A 23,234-nucleotide genomic window follows, 5' to 3' on the forward strand; every position below is an offset into this window, starting at 1 on the left:
CATCAATTGTCATTCGTGACAATATTTCTCCTTAGCCAATGAGACAGCGGAATGACCATATACGGAGCGCGAACTCGTCTGCAACCAGAACTCGGCGTTCTGACGTCACCGTAATCCCTGCGCAAGAAGCAGACGAACTTGCGCCCCGCATTAGAACACGTCCCGCGTTTTTCTAATTGTCAGGGGACTATGCCTTCCTTTTCTCGCCCTGACTCGGCGTATGAAACCAGAATGAAAAGCAATTGAGGCACACACACAGGTCAATCCATGTTTCCTACGTTACATTAGGGCGGTGTCGCAGACTGTCGAAACGGAGCTTGTGCCGATGCTTCGCCCTTGAAGAAAACGAACTTCTGCGCACGCGCTTAGCGCATCAGGAGCTTCAGCTTCTGGACGGAGCAGAGCTTCAGAGCTTCTTCACCTTCAGCCAAGCGCCTTCGGAGGGATAGCAGAAGACAAAGGAAGAGCCCAGCTTAAGATGATCCTCCTGAAAAAGTTTGTGAAGCAAAATTATTTGATCTTTATATAAATTGGCTGCGTCCTTTGTCTTGAAGTCCTGTGATTCATAAAATGGAGTGTTTAAGGAGCGGTCGTTCGATTTTGTTTAGAAGGCATACAGTAATTTCGTTCTGTAAAGTTACGTTTATCAATTTCCCCGCTAACTTTAGCGGAGAAACTTTATGCATAGGTCGCGTCACATCAATTCCCCCTCTAATTTTAGCGGGAAATGCACGAACGAATGGAGGGACGGACGGACAAACCTTTGAGATTGGTGGTTCCATTAAAAAAGCATGTCATTCTTTCAAGAATATGGTGAGCGTTTTGGTGTCTAAAATAACACAACTTGTTAAAACTTCCTATTGTTATTTTCTTAAACCACCTGAGGCTGGGTGGAGGACGAGAAGAATTCAAAATGGAAGAGAAAGGAACAGAATAGTAGAAGGCAGCGTTGCTAAGAGTTACTTTTTTGTAACTATACAGGTTACCGTTCAAAACAATTATTTAGCTAGCGTGATCCCAGTGAGGACTACTGGAGCCAGGTGAATTGTCATTGGAAGGCGTCCATGGCCTGCTGGAAAGCCTTTCTATCATTATTTTGACTTTTTTTTTCCCTACAATCTCGTGTTTGCAAGAGCGTTTGCGATGAAAAGCACGAAAGCTCCTATGATTATTCGGTTCTATTTAGAGTACTCGCAGCAGCCATGAAACACATTTTCAGAGTTGTCATCAACCTTTCTAGAACGAATATGCATCTTCTCTTTCATTTAGTTACTTAAAACCTACAACGTAAGCAAACGGGACAGGAAAGAGAGGACACACAAGCGCTTGTCTGTCCTCACTCTTTTGTCCCGTCTGTTTGCGCTGAACGTTTTAATCACCATGCATTACCAACATGCCCAAGCTTTCATTTTGAACAATTTCCAGTTAAACATGGAGTGCATTATATTCACTAAAGTATCAATATCTGACACCTTATTGTATTATATTTTTTTGTGTGTGGCTAGTGTTATTTTAGTGTTTAGCGCTGAGCGGGTGCGTTTTTCCGATCGTTACTCTTCAAAAAGTCGGCTTTCTGACCTCTATATACGGTGAAAGGACACCCAGACGACATTGTTTTGATTTATTTATTTATTCCTTAATTTGTCTATCGCTTTTTTTTTAATTTCCAAAAAACGGAAATCCGTTTTGTTTTGTTTTTTTGTTTCGATTTCAGATCAAGGCTTGCGTAACCGGAAACAATGCCTATAAGCACCAGGATAGCTCCAGTATCTTCCATACGCCTCATTCGTTCTTGTAACAATTCTGTTCCTTTCACTTCCGCTTTTCAGTTCTTCTCGTTCCCCACCTAGTTTCAGGGGATTTAACAAAATTATGATAAGGAGTTTCAACGTCTTGTATTTTCGAAAACCTAATCTTACACCGGGAGTTTGAATGTGGGCTTTGAAGCATGATTTCACATGCGACTGAAAAGTCACCCAACATGAACAATACTGTAACGTTAAATCTTCGAAAAGTTTCTTCCGCCCACTTTCTACTGTTTTCAGGAAGCTCTTTGAAGGACGCAACAAAGATCGATTGCACAAACCTCAACGTGTCTATCGTCCAGCAGAAACTTGTACTTGGCCAGCATCTTTGCAAGTGTCAGTTTCATCTCGAGTTGGGCGAAGCGCATTCCCACGCAGTTTCGGGGTCCGTTGCCAAAGGGCTGAAAGGCCATTGGGTGGATGCTACCCTTGTTTTCTACGCTGAATCTGAATCAGGGAGACAAAGAAATTGCAGGGCCGAAATAAAGATATGTGCAGTGAACCAGGGTTCCCGTCACTGAGTAAATGAATGGCGATTCAATTCTTAATTTTTCCGAAGTAGCAAATCAGCTTTTTATCAGGTTGACCTATTCGTGATTGTAAATAAAAAAAAAAACTATTCTCTCTCTCTCCCTCTTTCTCAATTTTATGCATGCATATACAGTATTTTTTCGTGCATAAGTTGCGTTCTTTTTTTTTTTCTTACTTTCCACCGGTGCGGGTTATACAACGTTGCTACTCATACCATTTATCTTTTTTTCTTAAGTATGATCCTTAACTACAGAAATTTACCATGGGAGTTCTAGTTCCATTCTTTGACGAGAATATTCATACTTGCTCTCGCTTGCGCATATATTGCGATCATACTAAAAGTACGGGCGCTTTTCAATGCAGTTTCGCCTGAGCCGACCGTACAAATATATAGGTGCGACTCATAGATAGAAAAATGCTTTATTTGAAGACATCGAAAGGATCGGAACAAATCATGAAAAATAGTATAAATATTTACTCGTTTTATTGCATTACGGATAAGACAGAAAGCTTGAACAATCCTCAATTTGAAAAGGAAATTTAGCTTACCATTCTGACCTTCAGATGTCAAATAAATTAGCTACCACCAACGCTTGGCGAAAATTAAAGTTTATTATTATTCAAACTCACAAAGAGATAGGTAACATACAGCACATGAGCGAAAAATGAATGAAAACATGAAGAAAACAAAAACCAAAACTATAAAACTTTTTCGTTTTTTTTTTTTTTTTTGCATTTTTCCTTTATAAACTTAATGGCAAGCGAAAAGAAGTAAACCACAAACGATGAAATGAAAATTTAGCTGATGAGTTTTTCTTCTTATCCTTACCACGGGATGTCATTACCTCTCGAGTTGCTCAACAAGAGCAAGGAAGCAAACATAATACTATCATCAATGTTCGGAATATCAATCCATTTATGTACACCGTCAGCATGCGTGCTCGCACAAGCGGAGCCTTTCCTATGTTCTGGAAAAAGGCTTTGTGTTGTCACGTTACCGTTATTCGATTAGTGGGAATTGCGCGTGGATGTTTCACTCGAATATTGCGGTCGTATATTTCGCTTCACATGTGTTCGAGGAGGGCAAGATTGTTCTTCTCAGGCTCACCTCTCCGGATCAAACTTCTCGGGCTCAGTCCACAAGTCTGGATCGTGCTGAAGTTGGTACGGAGGAATCACAACGTTCATTCCGGCCGGGATCTTAAGTCCATCGTGCTCGTAGTCGTGCTGGCAGGTTCTCGTGATAAACCTAACAAACAAAACAAAAACAAAAATGTTTACGATACTTGGCGACCGCCCTTATGGCTTTGAAACCAACTGTATCCGCGGGCAGCTTACAAAACGCAGGCTGTGGTGAGTTCCCGTCATCTCATTATTACTTCAAAGCCAATAAAATTGCGGCATTTGGTGATAAAAACGTCGAATAACGAACCAGGAAGCAAGAGCGTAAACTTTATCAGGCGCACGTTGCGTTAATTCGTCAGCGACTACAATTGCGTTCATTTGTCTTTTTAGAAGAAATAAAATACGCCGTGCCTCAAACAGCGGTCAGGCTCTTTAAATCGACCGCCAAAAATTGGTTTCTTAACTAATCGCGCTACGACTTTTTGCAGCGTTCCCCACAGATGCTGCATTTTTTCTATACTACTTGCAAAGAGCGAACTTAGCTGAGGAAAAGGGAAAAAAAGATAAAGGCTTAACTCCTATGGAAATGCAGCGAAGCTACCGGTCTTGAAACAATAGAGCGTCGTTTGGCACGGGAGACAGGAGATGGCACAAGTTGTCGTGACGCCAACTGCCACCAACAAACGAACGTACGGCGCCGAGAGCCGGCGTCTTTGGCAGACGATTTTTTCTAGTCAAAAGCGGTGCGCATTCCGCAGGCGGCGACAGTTGCAGAACCAAAAACAGGCGCGGTAACAAAAGGAACTGTAAAGCAGGGGGCATAAGTGCACAAAAAAAAAAAAAAAACAGTCAAAATAACTCGAAAAACCTTCTCTTTTTTTTCAATCGAATATGTGTTCATTCATTATGTTTTATTTGTAAGGACGATAAAATCGTGCATTGACAACTGACATCGAAAAAGCTTGCACCGCTTTTGAGTCGAAAATATTGCCTGCTATTTGACGTCGGCTCACGGCGCCGTACGCTCGTTCGTTGGCGGCAGTTGGCGTCGCGACCACTTGCGCCATCTCTTGTCTCCCGTGCCAAACGACATTCTATTGTTTGAACACCGGTGGCTTCGCTGCGTTTCCATGCGAGTTAAGACTTCATCTTTCTTTTTTTTTTTACTTTTTCCTCCGTTTTTTCCTTTTTGCAAATTTTATAGAAATAATGCACCATCTGTGGGCAACGTTGCACAAAATATGTAGCGCGATAGGTTAAGAGACCAATTATTGCGATCCATTTAAAAGCCTGGCCACTATTTCAGACACACTGTAGAACGACATCTGCCTATCTAAGGCAGCTGAAAGCATATTCGGAGCACAAGTTCGTCTGCTTCTTTTTGCAGGGGTTTTGATGACGTCACAACAACGCCACGCTCTGATTGTCTCTGATTGATCGATAGTGGGTAGACCTGAAGGCAGCTTGCTTCGAGGTCTACCCACTATCCTTCTATCAGAGCCAATCAGAGCGCGGCGTTCTCACGTCACCACAACCCCTGCAAAAGAAGCAGACCAACTTGCACTCCGCATATGCCACGCCCTTGGTTTCATTTGGCTGGCTTTGATTATGGTGCCTAAAAACCTGTGGCAACGTCAATTCTATAAGTGCTTTCCTCCATTACATTAAAAAGGTGTGGAAGCCTTTCATATTAAGGGGTTTCCTTTACCCGGTGACCGGTGGGTAGAACCTCAACGACTCCGAGATCACTTGGTCGAGGTACCGCATGCCGAAGACGTTGTCGTAGGTGAACTTTCCCTAAAACAATCATGTATGCTCAGGTTACCTGCAGTCAAGATGAACTTTACTGAACGTTAAAAACGACTAATACGACTATCACGTAGTATATAACTTCATACATTCTTAGTGTGGACATGCAATCAGTAAGCGCTCCGTGTAACAGGCCCATTTTCAAGATGCTAATTAAGAAAACATTTCACTCAAAATATTAATCTTATGAACTTTCAGCGCTATTCTTCTTTAGAAGTCGCCAATAATTTCTTCTTAGCTTATCTAACTTATCAGCAATTTATAATCTAACTTATCAGCAATTTATCAAAGTACACATTTCGAAACTTGTGACTGCGCAGATGGTCATATTTGTTTACACATCTGTGTTGTTGTTGTTGCTGTTTTTTGTTTTTGTTTTTTTTTGTTATTAGAGGAAATAAATTAAGCATTGGTTGAGTGTTAACAAATATAATAGTTTTCTTACTTGCAAAAATGTATGATTCTAACACTCAAGTATGTCAAAATAGTCAGGGAAATAATAGAAATTGCAGTAACGCAAGTGTGAGGAAACGTTGAGAACCTTACAGTTTAAGAAATAGGGGTTGTATAGGGGCAAATCCCTTGTCCTATATGGAACAGCCCAAAACAACAATTCGACGTTCAGTCCACAGATGTCAAAACGAAGATACCAACTTTAAAGTACGGCTGATACAACTTATAAAAATAATTAATGTACGAATTAAAGGCTACAGTAAGACAATCAAGGTTTTCTTAGCCCTGCTGCCAAAACCTCAGTGTTTTTTGTTGTTTTTTTGTCTTTTTCGCACATTATCTACTTAATGCGTTACATCCAACAGCTATCACGCTGCTCGTAAAAGTTGGTACCGCCAGCTCGACATCAGTGGACTAAACGTCCAAATGTGGTTTCTTGGGTGTTACATATAAGACAAGTGGTCTACACCTATACAACCCCTATTTCAAAGAGTGTAGATTTCAGCATGCATACCCTGCTTTAAAAAAAAAAAATATCTTATTGTCTTTGCCATTTGCAGTGTTTGTGGGACTTTTCAGTAAATCACTCACTTTGCTAAGGTTTCGGCGGAAGCCTGTCTGTCATTTTAATTTTGCTGACACAGCCAGAAAAAACAATAAGTATTATGTGTGCGTGCTATGTGGCACACTATTCCATAAATGTGACTTTTTATAAATGAGGATGTGTTTATTTCAGGTGCAAATAAGTAAAGCTCCCTTTATTTTATTTTTCTAATTGTCCATTGTCAGTAGTTGTCAGTAAGATTAATTGTCAGTAAGACGTGGCGTCAAATAACTACCCTGATAACTTGTCCGCCTGTTGTCACGGCTGGTTCGAAGTATTTACATAGCCGTGCTCTGCAATCACTTCAAGTGTACAAATTGCGATACAGTAAGTCGCGGTTAAAGTAAATACAGAGCAAAGTGTTAGTTCTTACGTAGTATCACGCGCTTTAATGCAAAGTTCGGGCATGGTTTTATGGCGGTTGGTCCAATGACTGTGAGCCCTTTTATGACGGTAAATAGTCCACCTCTTAAAATCGCTTACGTACGTTTTGCTTAAAAATACAATTTTAAGAAAACTGCGTAGATATATTTACGTCTCTCTCCAGTACGGCAGTTATCTCGCTCCTCAGTCTGTCTTGGACGTCTTGGAACTTTGCCAGCAGGTATGTCGTGAACGTCAAAGCCGTGCTCGTCGTCTCAAAACTGTGTTGGTGAAAGTAACATAGGCCAAAATACTTTGTGACTCTCGCGATTTGGTCAGAGATAGATATTTACAAAGTCGCGCAAAGACAAAACAGGAAGGAGACAGAGATAGGAAAAACCGCGTTCTTTCCTATATCATTCTCCTTCCTGTTTTGTATTCCCGCTACATTGTGAATATGCGAAACCAACTAGCCGATCAGCTCATTTTGATACAGAGATAAATATTTTGATGCAATAGTCGGTAGGAATGTAGCACCTACATAAAGCAGAACCTCGTTTGCCTTAGGGAAGAACTTGTCAGCCAACCACAGACATCATCCAGAAAGGTTTTGCTTCGGCGCTACTTTCTTTTAAAACCCGTGGGCCGAAGCGAGACGATAAGATCGGGGCCTTATTCCCTAAGTATGCCGTAGAACGAATCACAATCAGCAAGGACTTCTGGATATAGTCTGTTGGAATTTAAAAATTCCAGAAAAAACGCCAACCCTGAATTTTCGAAGAGAGATAGGTAGCGAAGCGGCCGCTAAGTAGGGACACAGCATTCTTGTGTAATCTCCAAAAAAAGAAAAATCAAACTTTCTTGTGATTTTTCTTAATTAATGCCCATCAAAACAACGCCCCGCCTCATGTCCAGGACAGCTCAGTTCCTTGGACAATGAGTGGAGCTGTTTCGTGCTTGCGAATCCTATCCTGCGGAATTTCGGGCTTAACACGTCTAATGCCCTGTTGCAGGTAAAGAAAAGCAAGAAAAGCTGCTCCCGCGAAGCCTTCCACTCTTTCCACTTTACAGAGAGTACGCTGGGGAGGAGGCGAAAGAAAACGGGGGAGGAAATACTTGCCTCCTTTCCAGTGTTTGCTCTGATAAAGTGGATGTCTACTACGTGAACTTGGGTGTCTACTCCCGTGTCTGACGCTATTCTAATCCTTGGGTAGATGAAAGTTCCTTATTATGATGGACAGAAGAAATTCAAGATATTCCAAATGGTTGTCCATAGAAAATAATGCAAAATAGGGACTGTCATAGTGATGAAACGTTCACCACAGGATTAAGCGCTGATTATCAACTGATTATTTCTTAGAAAGACTCCAAATAAATAACTCCCTTTCTGGTGTTATTGACACTTCTAGACTTCCACGAGAATACAGAACAAACATTCTCAAACTGAAACTACCCTTATCCTAGACCAAAAAAGTTGCCTCACTGTCCAGCAGGGTTACGGATGGTAGTATGACATATGATACTTCTTTTCTTTCTTTTTTTTTTATACGCTTTAACAATCTCTTTGAATTGCTTGTTATTATGTTTGAACAAAATGGCAGCGCCACCGACACCAAGGCTTAGACGCGTAGTCTCTACAGGGCAATAAGTGTCGGGACGCAGACCCTTTTTGCGAATTTTGGTATGCTAGTAATCGCGTGTTAATGTGTACGTTTCTCGGGTTATAATTAATCTTAGCATTGTACCATTTTCTGTTTATAATGCTGCCAGAGTTATACAGATGTGCGGCTGAAATCACGTCTTACAACGTTTTTGCTGAAGGGCGAATGTCCTAGAATCTCAGAAATTACCGTAAACTGTTCTTGGAAACTCTCTGAAGAACTACATTGGTAACTCTCTAAAAAAATGACACCTGTTACTCCCTGAGGAAGCGCCATTGATAAGTCTCTACGGAACCGCACGTTGTAACTCTGTAAAAATAACAGTCATCTGAAACTCCCCGAGCAACCGCCACTTCGTGAAGAAACGTCATTGATAGCTTCTTGAAGGACCGTCATTGGTAACTCTCAGAGGAACCACTAAGGAAAAGGACTTGTTTCCCAGCAAGTTTCCAAACAGTGGGACCTATAGGTGCTGCGAGTCGTCGTTGACTTCCTGGCATATAGCGTCTTGGCTTGAGGATTCATTCTTCTGTTTTTTTTTGCCACGTGTTTTCATCAAAGTTCGATGCAGACTTCATATTCACAGGAACACTAGCATGTCATCCTAATGCTTTTTTTCCCGACCGTGCTTTAAAAACTAGTCTGACCAACTACCTTGGATAGATAATGCTTTTTTTGGGCGCAAGTTTTGCAACCATGGGCAGGACTTCAGAAGCCTTCACTATCAGACAATATACACACGCCAGCAGCAATATGGTGGTACCCAAAGGTCGTAGTTGCCAACGGCTATATGCAGATCAGAAATGTTATCTTCACCACCCGATTATGCACAGAAAGATGAGCGAATGCAGCTTTAAGTGCATTAGATGGATCACTTGTTCTCCACGTAACTTCATTTATATTGTTTACTGCATTCTAGCAATATAAACTCAGATTACTGATTTCTGCATGGGGAGCGGCTTATAAGCATATGCTTTCATCAACCATGTAACGTCCTTACGCGCTAATGGAGATGCATCTGTAGGATGCGTTCTTTCATTCTTATATTATGATGAAAAGTGTGATTTTTCTCTGCGCGGCATGAGTGATTTAGTGCAATTTATACCAACTTACCCAGCAATTAGAAAGACTATAGCGTTGGCCTGTATCTCGGCATTGTTCAGAGTCCTCCTCTTGCGCCCGCTTGATTTAGATTCTGCTACTGAGAAAGAAACCCAGTTTAGTTGTCAGAAAAAAAAAGACTTTAAGATCAATTAAACCTCTCTCCGCACAACACATAGTACAACAAACGCTGTGCGCTCAATTAGTGAATCTGAATCCATTGGTAAAAGAATTCAAGTTTTCAGAAGTACCTTTCTAGGTTCAGACTGGAAGCTTGGGGGCGTTTTGGTAAGGCATGATTATTTAAAACGTACAGCGAAACAGACGAGACGGAAAAAATAAAGGAGACAAACTTCCGCTGAACTTACAACTGAAGTTTTAATCGCCAAGGTACAGCCTATATACACGATCAAACAAAGGAAGCACACAAACCAATAAGACCCCTTTAAAACACGCACAAGCATCGCGCATGGTGTCGTCGTGACGATTAACCGACGGGGCGCTGACACTCTTCCCCCAAACGCGCTATCGCCTCTGCCTCTATAATCTCCCTGGTCAGGGTATGGCACTTCTTCCATGCTATGATAGTACACTTTTTGTCATGACTGTGGCTGTGATGCGGAATTTAAAAAAAATGTACTGTCATTGGAAGAAGTGCCAATACCCTGACCAGGGCGATTATAGAGGCAGGCGCAATAGCGTGCTTGGGGGAAGAGTGTGTCAGCGTCACGTCGGCTCTTTTGTCGGCTAAAGAATTCGATTTCCTTTCAAGACGACAGCAGGCGCGATGATTGTGCGGGTTTTAGTGGGGTGGCTTTGTGTGTATTCATTTGTAAAATCCTGTATATAGTCTGCGCCTTGACGATTAAAACTTAAGTTGTAAGTTCAGCGGTTGTTTGACTCCTTTCTTCCGTCCCCGTCTGTTTCGTTGTACGTTTTAAATAATCATACCTTACTATAGGCTCAAGGTGCAATCAGGGACGGTGGGAACTGTAAATGCTATCGAACACAATTTTATTTATGTCATTTCAAACAAAACGAGACGAGTCATCTATAAAGAAAGTTACTGTAGAAACTCTATTGCATATGTTTCTTTCCTGTCGTTCATTTTTTAATGCGTTAGCATTGGAACGCTCGTTTTCGAGAAAACCTGCCTGAGCCAGTCCGTGTTTCAGCGTCACGCTAAACGTGGCGAGTAGAGTGGGGTGGTGAGGAGGTATCGTGTCGGCGGCAGGAAGAGAGGAAGAGAATGACGTCAGCGCTTCGGACCAATACGAGCGTCGCACAGCTGGCGCGGAGCCAGACCCGAGCAGGCGCCGCGTCGCTTTGTAATGCGCAGTTGCCGCTTCGGCGATGGATGTGGTTCTTTCCACAAGTAATATGGCTGACCGTATCCTAGACGACGACCCGGAAGAAAGCCGAGGCCCCGAAACCAATGATTTAGTTTTTGTTTTAGTTGCCAATTTTTCTAGTTTTTATCAATGTCCCACGTTCCGCATAAATGAAAAGTTACCCGCTGATGCCAATCATGCATATAGTTTTTTTGTTTCTTTTTTTTTTTTTGTCCGGGAATTTTGCCTTTTTATTGTGACGTCACAAGTTTAGTTTACGTCAGCCTTTCTGTGAAGGCAGCCATAGACAAACTTTAATTGTCAGACTCGCTTAAAACTTGAATCAAACTAACTCACATTGTGATGTCTCGCCTTCGTAGCCCACAGTGAGCTGATGAACGTTTACAGCTGCCCCTTCTTCGGCCTCAGCGTTCAGCAAAAGTTGCAGCAGATCTTCTCGACGAGTCTGAGGAAAATACACAAATTTGCTGTGACAATCTCCAATATTTGCTCTATTCAACATAGTAGTTATTCATCCTATACATACAATTAACACAATGTCATGGGGCAAAATTGTCATCTTTGTTCTACGGTTAGCAAGGCTTGTTACTTCCTACTTTCATAGTATCTCACGTTCCACTACACCAGTCTCACCACGTTCCTCTTTCTAGGTTTTTTATGGCAAATGTTTTCAATAACACGGAAAAGGAAAATGAGGACCGGGTCAGTTGGGCTTAAACCTTCGGTGCTTTCCCGGGGTGGGGGCTGAGGATTAAGTATGGCTGAACCTCTTTTAAGGTTTAGCCTGAAAACATTGGATTAAAAAGGCTGAATTTTTTTCTAGGTTCAACTAGGACACCCGCATCTCCGCTGTTCGCACAAATTCAGTTGCTGTTCGCACGCCGTATTGTCTTTGAGAGCTTAAAAAATGCGGGGCGTCGGTTATTATATCTTCGCTTTTTGCTTCGAAATTCGTTCCTCAGCCCTCTTATCGGCTAATGCTGCAATCTTGTCTGCGGAGATCTAACACAATTCTCGGGACTCGCCGCGTCTGGCGTGTCTTTTTAACCTGTTACTAACTATATAAAGGGACACTTGCCTCTGGATTAGACCTGCGCATGTCAATTATCGGCATGATGCCATATCTGATGTTGTCCGACGGTGCCTTCATGAAACGTTCCCTCAAAAGAAATGCCAATTTCCATAGAAGAGAAAATTCTGGAAGGCAAGCTGAAAAACGGACAGAATGTTCCCCAGAAATGTATTAGAGAACGCACGACGATACCAGATATATTCTAAACTGAGCTTGTCTTTAAAACTCTCGTGAAAACAATTTATATATATATTTTTTTTTTATTCCGGATGGGCCCATATAGAAAGGTATTAGTATGTTTAAAAAACCTATATTAGAGCGATTGCTTTTATGATGGGCTTCATTATCTTTGACACGAGCTTCATTATCTTTAACCCTGAAGACCAGACATTGCGTTGCAGCTCTATTCTGAGCATCTTCAAAGACTGAAAAGTACACTTAAAATGCCTGTTTGGCTGTTAATGCTCATATGACCCGCAATAATGCAGCAAAATCCAATCGACTGATGAGATAATCGAGCAGTTTTGGAACGTCCAAAGTAATCAGTCATTACAGGCAAAAACCAAAAGACCAGAATTGCGAAACTTCCTTACGACAAAAAAAGTTGATGAATTTATATTACGACAAAGTTACGATCTTTCAAGTATTCCCGAAACAAACTTTCCCCAAGTGTTGCGTAAGTTACAACGAAATCATGATTTCGTCATAACTTACGCAAAACTTACGAACTTACTCAAAAGTTCGTAACTTCGTCGTAAGATAACTTTACGAACTTTTTTGTCGTAAGAAAATTTCGGGAATCTTGCCTAAGATGCATAGGCTTCCGCGAAACTGCCGTGAACGGAGAATTCACCCATGCAAGGACGAGTGACGTCACCTGACCTCTATTGACGTCACGTGACCGCTACATTTAGCCGTCGCGTGACGCTCCTGTGACAATTCTAGCCACAAAACAAACTCTGCTTTATTTTGTTTTTATTTTCTTTCAAATTTAGCTAAGCATAGGACAATTTATGGAGGTAAGTCCTCTTCTCCCAGTCCGTTCTTTTCTACCTACGTGTCTGGCTGTGATGGCAGTTTAGGAGAAAATTAAGAAGAAAAAAATATTCTAGCATTCAGAGGATAAATGATCACATGTTCTGTATGAGGTGCTTACCGACGAGAAACGTCAGCCAGCCCGTGCGAAACTGCTGCAGGCTTTCCATTATTTCCTTGATCATCGCATTCATGCCCGTCACTTCGGAATTCTTTTGAACGTCCGATTGCACTCCGAAGGCCGACCTAACGATCACGTCCATCGTAAGTTTCTGGAAGACCGCCCTTATTTCGAATGCCTTGTCTTGGTCATGGAGGGAATCAAGAACTTCCAGAAACTCATCGGAGCAGACGTCCATCAGATGTGATAGCTGCAAGAGAGGTTCAAGGTACAAGGATTGCAATATTTTCAACGATATTCAACCGCCACTTTTGCGGCGGTCGGGAGGGGAACTATATACTTTGATTTAAGAATTGGGCGTTCATCTTAAAGCCTATGGCCGACAACCAGCTTCCTTTCTTTTTTTATATATAAATCAGCAATCAAGACAGCCCGGTGTTCACATCTTGTATTAGCATGTTGTCTTCCGATGCCCACATGTGTGTGTGCTTTTTTTTTTTTCATTTGCTGTTCCACGAAAAGTAGAACATGAAAAGCAATCCCCACGGCAATGAAGGTTAGTCGTGGTGAAAATATGACCACACTCTTGATGTGGTAATGGAGGCTAGACGTGGTAAAGACAGACAAATGTTGTTTGGGGGAACAGAAATAAAGAGCTGATGATGATGATGATAATTCCGGTGATATTGATGCTGATGGTGATGATCATGATGATAAATAAAATTATAAGAAAATGAAGTAGCAGAAATGCGTAAACACACACGATCCATGAAGCTCATCCCCTCACACAGGGGCGGATTTAGAGGGTTGGTCCGGATGTCCTGACCCCCCTCTTGAATTCTGCATGTCTGAAATTTAGGGCGTGAAACTAGGTAGAGGGGGAGGGGGTTCCTAAACAAATGGTACGCTGACCGACACCTGACCCCCCTCTCAGGAAATTCCTGCATCCGCCCTTGGGCCTCACATACTAACGGCAGAAATAAAGAGCTGATGATGATGATGATGATGATCATGATGATAAATAAAATTATAACAAAATGAAGTAGCAGAAATGCGTAAACACACACGATCCACAAAGCTCATCCCCTCTATATACCAACGTCAAAAATAAAAATTAATTTCTATTCTCGAAACAATTTTAGAATAACTGGAACCGTGTAAACGTATCTCTGAAAAACTAGACCAACGGTTCTCAAACTGTGATCTGCGAACCCACAGGTGTCCTCGAGAACACTCATGGGGGTACGTGCTCATTTTAAACAGCTATAAAACAAAAACAAAAAAAAAACTCTTCTGTGCCATTGCACAAGACTTCTGATGTAGAATGCACTGGGGCCCCCGAACAACCTCCGAGTAAATTAGGAGGTTTGTCGTACGGTCAAACGTTTGAGAACCAGCTAGACGATTAGCTAGTAAACACCGACCATGTTTTAGCAATTCACAGTGCGCATTTCTCTTGTCGCTCTATATTGTGTTTAGTTCACTGACTGTAGTAAATTGAGTATACTATTGAGTAAAGTCCACTTCCGACGTCAATGCTTTACTCGAAATGTTGGATTTTTACCACCTGCAATATTTACTGCTTTGTTTTTACAACACTTCTCGCTCGCCGTTTTCAAAATTTTTACCAAGTTTATTGCCAGACAGATGCTCTGTTCAGCAAGCCTGGTTGAACTATGACTCACTTTTTTCATGTTGCTTGAGGTGAAAGCGGGTGTCAGGAGGCTTCGCATGTCCTTCCATCGTTCTCCGTCCACATTTATAAGACTGAGTTTGCCCAGATGGTGCTCCTTGGAAATCGGAGATACCACCTGCACGCATCAACTCCTCACTAAGTATTGCGAACCCTATTATATACCTTAATATGGTATTATTATGTCGCACCAAAGAGGCACATTTATCAAGAAAAAAAATACGATTAAGTTTCGTTTATTGTCCGCGCTTTATAAGGTGAAAGCCTTATAAGGTGAAAGCTTTATAAGGTAAACGCAAGTTCGTCTGCTTCTTTTGCAATGGTTGTGATGACGTCAGAACGCCCAGCTCTAATTGGTTCTGATTGGCAGGATAGTGAGTAGAAGACCTCAAGGGAGCCATGCTTTGAGGTATACCCACTATCCTTCAATCAGCCAATCAGAGATTGGCTTTGAGGCAACCCCCATCCTTCACCTCCTTTCCTGTTTGCCAGGAAAGAAAGAGAAGGAGCACGCAACGCGCGCGCCTCGGCGAATTCAGTTACATGATGAGCAGAATCCTGGGCCATGCAGGAAAGCCGAAGTTATGGGGATGAACGCGCAATTCTGGTTCACGTAGGGAGTCTATAGAAGAACTCTAGTTAGTGGCAGAGTTCCTGTTTATAGCTACCTATGGTAGCAGAGTTGCGCATTCAGCCCCGGCGGGTTGCCGTAGCACCGGCTTTCCTGCACGGCGCTGGATGCTTTGCTCGTCATGCGCCGCCGCGCATGGAGAACAGGAAAGGAGGAGAAGGAGGCGGAAGCAGGGAAATGTACGCCGGGGCGCGTGCAACGTCGGTGGAGCGACCGTAGCGGTAGCTTTCCTGCACGGTGCTGGATGCTTCGGTCCTCACGTGATTGATATCGGCGAATAGTGGCGTGGCGGCTCGGGGAATATACCAAACGCGCAACTCTGCTCCCCCTTCGGGGGAAGCGTGTCGAAAAACTCTAGTTAGTGGATACACGACTCGCTTCAAGCGGCAACACGCCGAAGCCCGACGAGACACGCCGCAGAGCGACAGACGCGTTCGTCTTGGCGTCCAACGTTCTAGCGTCGCGCTTGTCGTGAGGCGCTGCAAGAGGCTCTGGCGGCGATGCTGACGCAAGCTATAGGGTGTGCTGCGTTGATCTAATCTGGTGACGTTTGGAAATTCGCACGCCTCGTCTGCTAGTTGGTATAGGGAGTGCAAGTTCGTCTGCTTCTTTTGCAGAGGATGTGGTGACATCAGAACGCCGAGCTTTGATTGGCTCTAATTGAAGGATGATGAGCAGACCTCGAAGCAAGCTGCCTTGAGGTCTAACCACTATCCTCCAATTAGAGCCAATTAGAACTCGGCGTTCTTACGTCACCACAGACCCCAGCAAAAGAACCAGACGTTGCCTCATTCCAGGCAACGAAAGCACAAAATTAAAATAGACTCGTAAAGAAACAAAAACTAAAAAAGAATAAACCATACATAAGCCAAGATTTGTGCAATGGACGTTGTGACTCACCCCTCTTCCGTGGAAGTTGCTGAAGTCCTTGATCTGAATCTTTTTGATCAAGTCCAGGTCTTGGATGATCAACATGGGTTTAGCTCCATTGTAAAACCTACAGGGGATTTTGGTGATGAAGGAAACAAAACAAATGCCTTACACTACTTAGCCATTATATTTATTTACCACTCAAATTGATCATTATTGTTATTCAAGTTTTCTTAACGATTTTCCACAAAACAAACTTCATGTGCGTTTTTTTTTTTTCTGAATTAGAGAAACTATATCATTTATTTCTAACAAATAGGCTAATCGGCAAAAATTATCGCTTACCCAACAACGTCTCCGTACTTCTTAATCCAGTCTTCAAACGATTGGGCAGCTCCCTAAAAAAAACATGGCATAAAAATGCAAATAAGAGCTCGAATGACCAAGCGCAAAGACACAGTGAGCCAAAATCACGTGGATCCACTCTCCACAGAGCGCTCAGAAAGCCAAATATCGCAGTCTACAAAGGAAGCTGAAAGAATGACGAGGTAAGAAAAACAATTAAAAAATAAAGTCCGCGTTCTGACATTATTTTTTGACAGTTCATACATTTACCCTATGCTGATAGCTATAACGCAGGCTGGATTTTCAGGTCGAAATGCTTTCTTTGACCTCGTCAACCTACTTAGATCCCAATAAAAGGCAGAAAGGGTGTTCTGCCCAAGCATACGCAAGCATCCCTTCGGGTGCATGACTTCTGATTCAAGCATTTGTCACTCGATACTATGTAAACATATCAAGCAATAATAAAAGAATATGACAAGTACACCCCAAGACGATTCTCTCTTACCTAATTTTCTAAAGACGGAGTTCATTGAACTTACTTTCTCAATGAGCTCAGTAAGATTTCCGGAGAACAAACTTGGCGTAGGTCCAGGTATTCCGATTTCCTTGAACAGTGAAAATCGCTTCCGTCTCCACCTGTACAAAGATCATTTCGGTTCCTTTTACACTACGACAGACTTTACGGAGGGTGTTTGGGGAAAAACATTTTAACACTTGCGCAACCCGTAAGGTGAAACAAAGCGACACCTGGAGTGTAACGTCGAAGACGCTCTAAGGTGTCATCTCGGAGCAGATGGACTGAATGAACGGTAAAGGTGCTAGCGCGCACCATAGAGTCCGCATCGGCGTTTCGTATTAAACCGAGTAGCACACCGAACCGAAATTCCACAGCGTTTTGGAACCAATAAGGGTGTACTAAGTAGAGAGCAATTCAGCTGCCTGCGCAGCAGGGGGTGTGTTTTCGTACGTTACTACGGTACAAATAGTCAAACCTGCTAAACGAAAAGCGTCGAATAATCAGGGACAAGAAGTAGACAAGACGAAGTGCACTCTGAAATCAAGGTTTTTATTGAAACACATGCACACTGCTAATACCTTTTTTTTTTTTGGCTATTCGTTTAGGAACTAAAACTCTATATCTGTCAGGTGGATTGACGGGTCACTAACGCACTTGCCTTCCCCTTGCTTTCTGATACAGAATGCATCGTAAAATTTTAAGGCAGTTTCATCTGCGCATCTCCCGAGAATTGTTGTTTGTGCTAATTCTGGGTCACATGGGCACCTATCATAGTGCACAGCCAGATTGACTGGCGGGGACTATTTTACTGACCATGCAGGTTGTCTTGCTTTCTCATTTTCTTGTTATTAGCGCCCTGTGGTATGTTTTGGCGGAGTGCCGGAAATGCCCCGCGTCGATATGGAGCGCGGTCGACGACGTAAAACCACGAAGTATCCCACTAACAGATATCGCTGTAATAACGATAATCCTTTACATGTCCAAGAGACTGGAATATCGATCTCTTTACTTTTTGCGCCCTTGTTACAAGATGTCCCGATTAAGCATTGCTCGGTTGAGCGATGCTGAACTGTACGATGAGCAGTGCAATTTGTCTGAACGGCACACTGTTCAGCTGTGAGCAAAAAAAATCACTCGCAGGCATTTGAGAAGACGCGATCTTCTTATCAATGCGCCGAGAAATGGAGGGAGAGGAGAAAACGATAGGGCGAGGAGACGTCAGAACGCCGAGCTTTCAGATTGGAACGATTAGGGGGTAGACAGAAAGCTAGCAGCCTTTGTCTCCACCGCACTCGTCGAACACTTTAGAACGCGGAACGCCGGCGTCCTGCGTTTGGCTTTCGCATTCGAAAGCGTTTGATGAACGCAGTTGAGACCATAGAGTTGTTATTATGTGCGAGACGTTCAACTGGCGCTAGTGCGCTCTGGCAAATTGAAGCAGACAGCAACCAGTCGGAAATTGACTTCCGGTACAGCATTTCTATCTGAAAAAGTGAGTGCATTTCCTTCCTGCGCTTTATTATAAAAGCAAATATCCCGAATAATTCCCACTTACTAGGTAGATAGGAACATTCCTCAGTCACGCAGGTGAAATAAGTCGTCCGTTACGGTGTTTTTATTTCAAATTTATGGCATTAAAGACTGTGGTCAAACGGCTTCGCACATGGATTTAGGTACATTGTCAGACACTGCTAGCGCGAACAAGGCGATGGCGCTTTCCAGCATGGGGAATATACGTGCCAAACGAACGAAGAACTCGTAGAAAGACAAGAGAGACAGCAAGAACTACGCAATAACACTGGTAACCCCTTGGGCACGCGGACGATCAAAATAAATTGAAGGCCACGTAATATAGTCCAATTTGCAATAAATTATTGCTGGCTTGTTTCTTTCTGCTGACGAATATCTGCAAAGATGCTTGTTCGGAGTTCAAAACATCAGGGTCTCGACGTATCAAGCAGAAACTTACCTCGGATACGTCTTTTTACCGGTCCCATTTACACAACTTACCAAGTATAAACAAAAATACAAAAATGTCCTAAAAATTAGTTGTTGTTGTTGTTGTTGTTGTTGTTGTTGTTGTTGTTTTTGTTGTTGTTGTTGTTGTTGTTGTTGTTGTTGTTGTTGTTGTTGTTGTTGTTGTTGTTGTTGTTGTTGTTGTTGTTGTTGCTGTTGTTGCTGTTGTTGTTGCTGTTGTTGTTGCTGTTGTTGTTGTTGTTGTTGTTGTTGTTGTTGTTGTTGTTGTTGTTGTTGTTGTTGTTGTTGTTGTTTTACACTTGAAGTAGAAACATGGATTTTTATTGTGCAAATGGTAAAAGTAAAATACGTATTCGAGGAAACTTTCAACTTGATACGCTCAGTCGCTGATTTTTGACGGGCCATTAATTGTAGCTTGTAACATTATTGAGACACCCAAAAATAAGCGGCTCAACGTATCAAGTTGAAACTTACCACGAATACGTATTTTACTAGTCCCATTGAGTCATAAAAATTCCAAGCATATAGATTATGTACAACAAACATTAAAAATAAAAGACTGTCCCCTTTAAAAACGTGGTTTTTTTTTTCTTTTTATTTTGTATTTGAGATTGGAACTTAAAGTTTTAATGCATAAATCCAACCGGTAAAATACCTATTCGAGGTATGTTTCTACTTCTTACGTCAAGTCCCTGATTTCTGCAGGAGATTTTAGTGTCGAAACTTTATTTTCAGACACCCTGTAGAGCAACCTAATGTTTTACTTGCTTTTCTATTATTTATTGTACACTATCATCATCGTGCATAAAACCCGTTATTACCATCTACTAGCGATGGCTCGTATGGGTCCACGTATTTGAACACGAAGAAGCAATGTGCGGTGTAGAAATTTGGGATGGCCGGGGTTCCGCCAAATTTCTACACGATGCATTGCTTCTTCGTGTTCGCGGATTTCTAACTCTTAAAATGATGGAAGTCATCGAAACGTAAAAATCGCATAATCCCGCTCAAATCGCCCAGCTCAGCGAGTGGTACTTGCATTTTAATAAACACTTAATTTTGTATTGGCAGATTTCATTCCATAGGTTTCCAAAAAAACACGGGAAACTACAAAAGATTGATAGCCGCCCCTCAACGAAGTTGTAGCTTCTGTCGAAGGAGAGCTCTGACTCCGATCGACTCTTGTAGAAGCGTTGTACTTCGTCATCTTTAACGGCTGGGAGTTAGAAAAGTCGTTTACTAACCCGTGATAGAGAAAACGTTACCTGCAGCCATACCAACGCGAAGGGATTGAGGAAACGTAAGAACTCCACAGCGTAAACAACTGTACAGGCCGCAACGGAGTCCTTCACCATGGCGTCGGCCACTCAATGTTCTTGGATTCGTTCAAAAACTTTTCCCTGTTAAGTACAAAACGAGCGTGTTGGTAACGGTAATTAGACATGAGGAAGATACATAGAAAGGGGGGACGGACAACGAAGACTTCCAACTAGCAACAACATTTATTGACCCGAAGTTTGCATATATAGGTGAAGGAGGGGAGGGTGAAAGACGGTACACTGGAAAGTGGGAAAGCGATGGGAGAGAGTGTAGAGCCGGGGAAATGAGGGACGATCCCGTGGGGTAGACATCTAATCGCTCGGAGCCGCTGAAACGAGGGACGTCAGCTCTGGCCCCAGGAAGTTTATCTCCCTCCTGGATAAGCCTATGGACGGGGATCCGAAGTTGCTGTGACTGTAGTGCATGGCGAAGGCCTCCATGATCTCTCGTCCGTATCTTGAGGCGTGACCTCCAATCCTGGTGGTCGAGGGAAGGTCGGCCGAACAGGGTTCGCTGCACTCAGAGGTGTGTTTGGCAATCGGGTGGTAACAAATCTCCGAAGTGTCGGAGGCGGCTTTCTTGATCTCGTTTGCATGTTCCCTCACCCGATCGTTTAGGCATCGGCCCGTTTGTCCGATGTATTTAGCACCGCAGGACATGGGAATCGAATACACGCACTCTTTGCAGCAGGTTACATAATTGGTCTGGTGCTTTTTCTGGCACGTTGGCGCTGGACCGGGGTTGTTGACCTTTCTACAAATAGAAGCTAATTTGAACTTGCAGGAAAATACAACGTTGGTGTTGAAGCCGAGCGCAATAGATTTCAGGCGATGTGAGGTGTTGTGTATGTAGGGGATGCACGCGAAGCGTGACTTAGGAGGGAGGGGTTTGGACTTCTGCCCCGCGACAAGTCTTTTGATTGTTGTTTCAATCAGGTCTCTCGGGTATCCTGCCTTTATGAGGCGACTAATCTGCTTGGATAGGCTGGGGGCGGAAAGGTGCTGACAGGATTTAACCTTTGCCGAAGCAACTAGATTTCGAACGATCCCATTTTTTACATTCCTTGAATGTGAGCTGTTGAAAGGAAGAACGGGCTTAGAGGACCTCTCATCCTACACTCCACCATCTCCGACTCTGCAGCCATAGAGACCGTATTCCAGAAAAACTCACATGGGCTTACGTTCACCAAAGAGGCCCCCTCCCCTGAGGGCTTACAGTTCCTCGATCTCAGGTTGGTCCCAACTAGCAAAGGTATCTGCTGGGCTCACCAGCAGAGGTCCTCTAAGCCCGTTCTTCCTTTCAACAGCTCACATTCAAGGAATGTAAAAAATGGGATCGTTCGAAATCTAGTTGCTTCGGCAAAGGTTAAATCCTGTCAGCACCTTTCCGCCCCCAGCCTATCCAAGCAGATTAGTCGCCTCATAAAGGCAGGATACCCGAGAGACCTGATTGAAACAACAATCAAAAGACTTGTCGCGGGGCAGAAGTCCAAACCCCTCCCTCCTAAGTCACGCTTCGCGTGCATCCCCTACATACACAACACCTCACATCGCCTGAAATCTATTGCGCTCGGCTTCAACACCAACGTTGTATTTTCCTGCAAGTTCAAATTAGCTTCTATTTGTAGAAAGGTCAACAACCCCGGTCCAGCGCCAACGTGCCAGAAAAAGCACCAGACCAATTATGTAACCTGCTGCAAAGAGTGCGTGTATTCGATTCCCATGTCCTGCGGTGCTAAATACATCGGACAAACGGGCCGATGCCTAAACGATCGGGTGAGGGAACATGCAAACGAGATCAAGAAAGCCGCCTCCGACACTTCGGAGATTTGTTACCACCCGATTGCCAAACACACCTCTGAGTGCAGCGAACCCTGTTCGGCCGACCTTCCCTCGACCACCAGGATTGGAGGTCACGCCTCAAGATACGGACGAGAGATCATGGAGGCCTTCGCCATGCACTACAGTCACAGCAACTTCGGATCCCCGTCCATAGGCTTATCCAGGAGGGAGATAAACTTCCTGGGGCCAGAGCTGACGTCCCTCGTTTCAGCGGCTCCGAGCGATTAGATGTCTACCCCACGGGATCGTCCCTCATTTCCCCGGCTCTACACTCTCTCCCATCGCTTTCCCACTTTCCAGTGTACCGTCTTTCACCCTCCCCTCCTTCACCTATATATGCAAACTTCGGGTCAATAAATGTTGTTGCTAGTTGGAAGTCTTCGTTGTCCGTCCCCCCTTTCTATGTATCTTCCTCATGTCTAATTTTCCCTGTTGCCAGATTTTTTGAAAGGGGTTTATTCGCGACTCCAGCAAAACGAACGCCATTAAGCGGGAAAACCGGGAACCAGCCGGACCAGGTCGCTTTGCGCTCCTCCACGTCTCTGGTGGCTTTCGCGGACACGACTTGTCGTCGCAGTGGCGAACAATGTAATTTGACGAAGGTCCGAAAATTTTTTAAGTTTGCCTGAGTGTTCATTAGTGTGGTGAAGCTTCAGTAGATTGTTTCCTTCCATCACATGGTGGAAAGCCCGTTTACTCCAAAACACACGGTCGTGTGCTTTCAATTTCTTGGATAGGGAGGAATCACGGAAAAACTTTACGTTTTGATTTCTTGTCTGTCTCGAATCACATTCAAAGTGACGACTACTTGGTCACTGATAAGTGGTTTCTTTATAAGGATGTAGAACAGTGGACTGAGGACGACAGACGAGGTGTTTCACTGGAGGGAACACCAATGTTGCAGTCAAGTGAATGGGAAGGTTCGATAGCTGCTTTTCTTGAGTTTGGTTGTGTTCGATTAGCTTCAAGTTTGAGCCACCCACGCCGGTCGGTGGTTTGGTTATTCAT

The 23,234-nt window shown here is 43.3% G+C and overlaps 1 protein-coding gene across 1 annotated transcript in view; it reads right to left on the bottom strand.

Annotated features, from left to right (window-relative positions):
- Window positions 1-242: 242 nt before the first annotated feature.
- The window catches only part of LOC115326524 (cytochrome P450 3A4), a 35,636-nt gene continuing 12,644 nt past the window's right edge, over window positions 243-23,234 (bottom strand). Inside the window, exons 2-14 of the mRNA XM_029987434.4 lie at window positions 17,111-17,207; window positions 16,572-16,624; window positions 16,257-16,353; window positions 14,718-14,843; window positions 13,033-13,282; window positions 11,883-12,013; window positions 11,141-11,249; window positions 9,465-9,552; window positions 6,863-6,971; window positions 5,170-5,258; window positions 3,445-3,585; window positions 2,087-2,252; window positions 243-487 (exon numbers count right to left, since the gene is read on the bottom strand). Coding sequence (XP_029843294.2) covers window positions 407-487; window positions 2,087-2,252; window positions 3,445-3,585; window positions 5,170-5,258; window positions 6,863-6,971; window positions 9,465-9,552; window positions 11,141-11,249; window positions 11,883-12,013; window positions 13,033-13,282; window positions 14,718-14,843; window positions 16,257-16,353; window positions 16,572-16,624; window positions 17,111-17,207 — 1,537 coding nt within the window. The 3' untranslated portion in view covers window positions 243-406. The remainder of the gene's footprint in view (window positions 488-2,086; window positions 2,253-3,444; window positions 3,586-5,169; window positions 5,259-6,862; window positions 6,972-9,464; window positions 9,553-11,140; window positions 11,250-11,882; window positions 12,014-13,032; window positions 13,283-14,717; window positions 14,844-16,256; window positions 16,354-16,571; window positions 16,625-17,110; window positions 17,208-23,234) is intronic.

Source organism: Ixodes scapularis, unplaced genomic scaffold (assembly GCF_016920785.2).
Source record: "Ixodes scapularis isolate PalLabHiFi unplaced genomic scaffold, ASM1692078v2 PGA_scaffold6__148_contigs__length_123643588, whole genome shotgun sequence".
NCBI classification, from domain to species: domain Eukaryota; kingdom Metazoa; phylum Arthropoda; class Arachnida; order Ixodida; family Ixodidae; genus Ixodes; species Ixodes scapularis.